The sequence below is a fragment of the Dromiciops gliroides genome, chromosome 2, assembly GCF_019393635.1.
Source record: "Dromiciops gliroides isolate mDroGli1 chromosome 2, mDroGli1.pri, whole genome shotgun sequence".
NCBI classification, from domain to species: Eukaryota; Metazoa; Chordata; class Mammalia; order Microbiotheria; family Microbiotheriidae; genus Dromiciops; species Dromiciops gliroides.
This window is the reverse complement of record NC_057862.1, coordinates 320158470-320161334: the sequence shown is the minus strand read 5'-3', so window position 1 is coordinate 320161334 and position 2865 is coordinate 320158470. Positions and strand designations below refer to the sequence as shown.

Here is a 2865-nt window from a genome sequence, read left to right as displayed (position 1 = left end):
ACTGACTTCCCGTGGGTTTAAAGAAGAAAGAACATGAACTAGGATAGGCAATTACTGCACCTGGGACACCCAGAAATGCAAGCTATACACCATTGTCACAAGCATAATACAAATTTAAATGTGATAAAGGCAAAGGGAAATTATTATTTCAGCAAAATTTGAGGAAGGAAAGAATAATGTCAAGAGGGGGAGGGAATTGGGAGGCAGGGGAGGCTTCTTGGAAGAGGTAGATGCTAAGCTAGACTTAGAAGGATTTCAATAAAGACAATGCTCTGGGCATATGAGAAGGTCTTCATAAATGCACAGAGGCAGTGGAGGACAATGAAGGACAGCTAATAGTTCACATTGTCTGCAATATAAAGGCAAGAAAGGAAATACAGAATAAAATTAAACTTGAATGCAAATCTTTAAACACTGCTCATCCAGCAAGAGTGGTTTGGTCTCCAGCATCTTCCTGAAAATGGCAAAGTCCATCCATCTGCTGCTAGAGGGAAATCTCTCTTCCCTGCCACCTCATGCCAAAGCCTCTCACATAAGTGGAGCACCGGAGGGTCAGGGAGGTGGGGCTGGTATCTAAGGTGCCATTTTGGGTTGGGAGAGTCTCTTGGAAGCCTTTTTAGAAACAATCAGATCCTTTTTCAGCTTCTGACTTACAAGATGACCAAAAAGAGGAGGAACAACGGGTGCGCCAAGAAGGGCCGCTGCACCAACTGCGCCCGCTGCGTGCCCAAGGATAAGGCCATCAAGAAGTTCGTCATCCGCAACATCGTGGAAGCCATGGCCGTCAGGGACATTTCCGAGGCCAGTGTTTTCGACTCTTATGTGCTCCCCGAACCGTATGTGAAACTGCATTACTGTGTGAGCTGCGCTATGCACAGCAAGGTAGTGAGGAATCGGTCTCGTGAGGCACGAAAGGATCGGACACCCCGCTTCAGACCTGCTGGTGCTGCCCCCAGATCCCCTCCAAAGCCAATGTAAAGATCTATCTGCCTTGGGGCAGCTAGGTGGCGCAGTGGATAGAGCACTGGCCCTGGAGTCAGGAGTACCTGAATTCAAATCCGACCTCAGACATTTAACACTTACTAGCTATGTGACCCTGGGCAAGTCACTTAACCCCAATTGCCTCACACAAAAAAAAAAAAGAAAAAAAAAGATCTGCCTATCAAAATTCCTGAACTAATCAGAGGAAAATAAAATGGTTGGTTTACCTTAAAAAAAAAGAAAAAAAAAGAAACAATCAACATGATGTGAAAAGGGGGCAGCTAGGTGGCACAGTGGATAGAGCACCAGCCCTGGATTCAAGAGGACCTGAGTTCAAATCCAGCCTCAGACACTTGACACCTACTAGCTGTGTGACCCTGGGCAAGTCACTTAACCCCAATTGCCACACACACACAAACCCATGATGTGAAAAGAATGCTGATTATTGATAGGATCATAGATTCAGACCTTAGACCTCAGAAGCCATCTAGTCCAACACCCTTTTCTTACAGAAGGGAAAACTGAGACCCAGCAGGTGGCAAAGAACTCATTTAAGGTCACACAGCAGTACCATGAGAAGCAGTATATGAACTCGGTCCTCTGACTCCATAACACTAACACTTACTAGCCCAGTGGCCCTGAGTATATCACTTAATCTCTTTGTGCCTTCATTTCTTCACCTGTAAAATGGGGGTAACAATTCTTGTACTACCTACTCCTCACAAAATTGTTGTAGGAAGTGCCCGTAGACTTCAGGGTGTTATAGAAATAGAGACTATTATTATTGTCTTTCCCTGCATTGACCCAAGAGGAACAGGGGCTAGCTGTCAGAAGAAATGTCATGATCTCCTGTGTTCTTCAAATGAAATACAAATCTAACAACATTGTCTGGAGCAAGTGAAAAATGAAGTCGATAGTCCAGCTTCTGGTGGCAAGCAGCTTTAACAGTTTCCATCTTTGGAAGCCTTCAGCTTGTCCTAGAATATAAAACTACAAAGCCTGCTTAGGGACAGAAGTGGGGAGATTCTTTTAAATCTCTCTCTCTCTTTTTTTTTCAGGGCAATGGGGGTTAAGTGACTTGCCCAGGGTCACACAGCTACTAAGTGTCAAGTGTCTAAGGCTGGATTTGAACTCTGGTACTCCTGAATCCAGGGCCAGTGCTTTAACCACTGCACCACCTAGCTGCCCCCTAAATCTCTTTTAATTTTTTAAAAAAATTTTAAAACCTTTTAAAATTTGTTTGGCCTCCAATGGTGTGTGGTGAAACCCCACCCCACTGTACTCTTTTTTTTCAGCAAACATATGGGAAGGTGTCATTTTAGGTTGGTGTTGCTTCCTGGACTTGTGGCTGAAAATTCCTAAAATGCTCCCTTTGTGCATGCCTGCTTTGTTACTCCTCGTTTGGAGTATCATGTCACCAAGAACTTCCAGGAAAATTCTTAATACCAGCAGATCCAAGGGTTAATCAAGTTCAAAGCAACATTCAGCTTGAGGACCTTCACCAAGTTCAGAGAGCCTCGATGTAAGATTTTTAAAAGGCATCTGGTCTGACCCATACATGAATGAATGAATAAGTAGAAATGAATGAATTAATAAATAAGTAGAACAACATTTATTAAGTGCTTAAGGCAGCTGGTTGGCACAGCAGATAGAGTGCCAGGTCTGGAGTCAGGAAGACTCTTCCTCAGTTCAAATCAGGTCTCAGATACTTTTTAGTCACTATGTGACCCTGGGTAAAGCACTTAACCCTATTTGTCTAAGTTTCCTCTTCTGTAAAGTGAGCTGGAGAAAGAAATGGCAAAACACTCCAGTATCTTTGCCAAGAAAACCCCACATGGGGTTAAAAAGAGTTGTACATGACTGAAAAAAAAATATGATTGAACA

General features: G+C 43.6%; 1 protein-coding gene across 1 annotated transcript; it reads left to right on the top strand.

Moving 5' to 3' along the window:
- Nucleotides 1–657: 657 nt before the first annotated feature.
- Nucleotides 658–978, top strand: LOC122737944 (40S ribosomal protein S26-like). Its single transcript, XM_043979955.1, has one exon. It carries the CDS (start codon nucleotides 658–660, stop codon nucleotides 976–978), a length of 321 nt encoding a protein of 106 aa, XP_043835890.1.
- The last annotated feature ends 1887 nt before the right edge of the window (nucleotides 979–2865 follow it).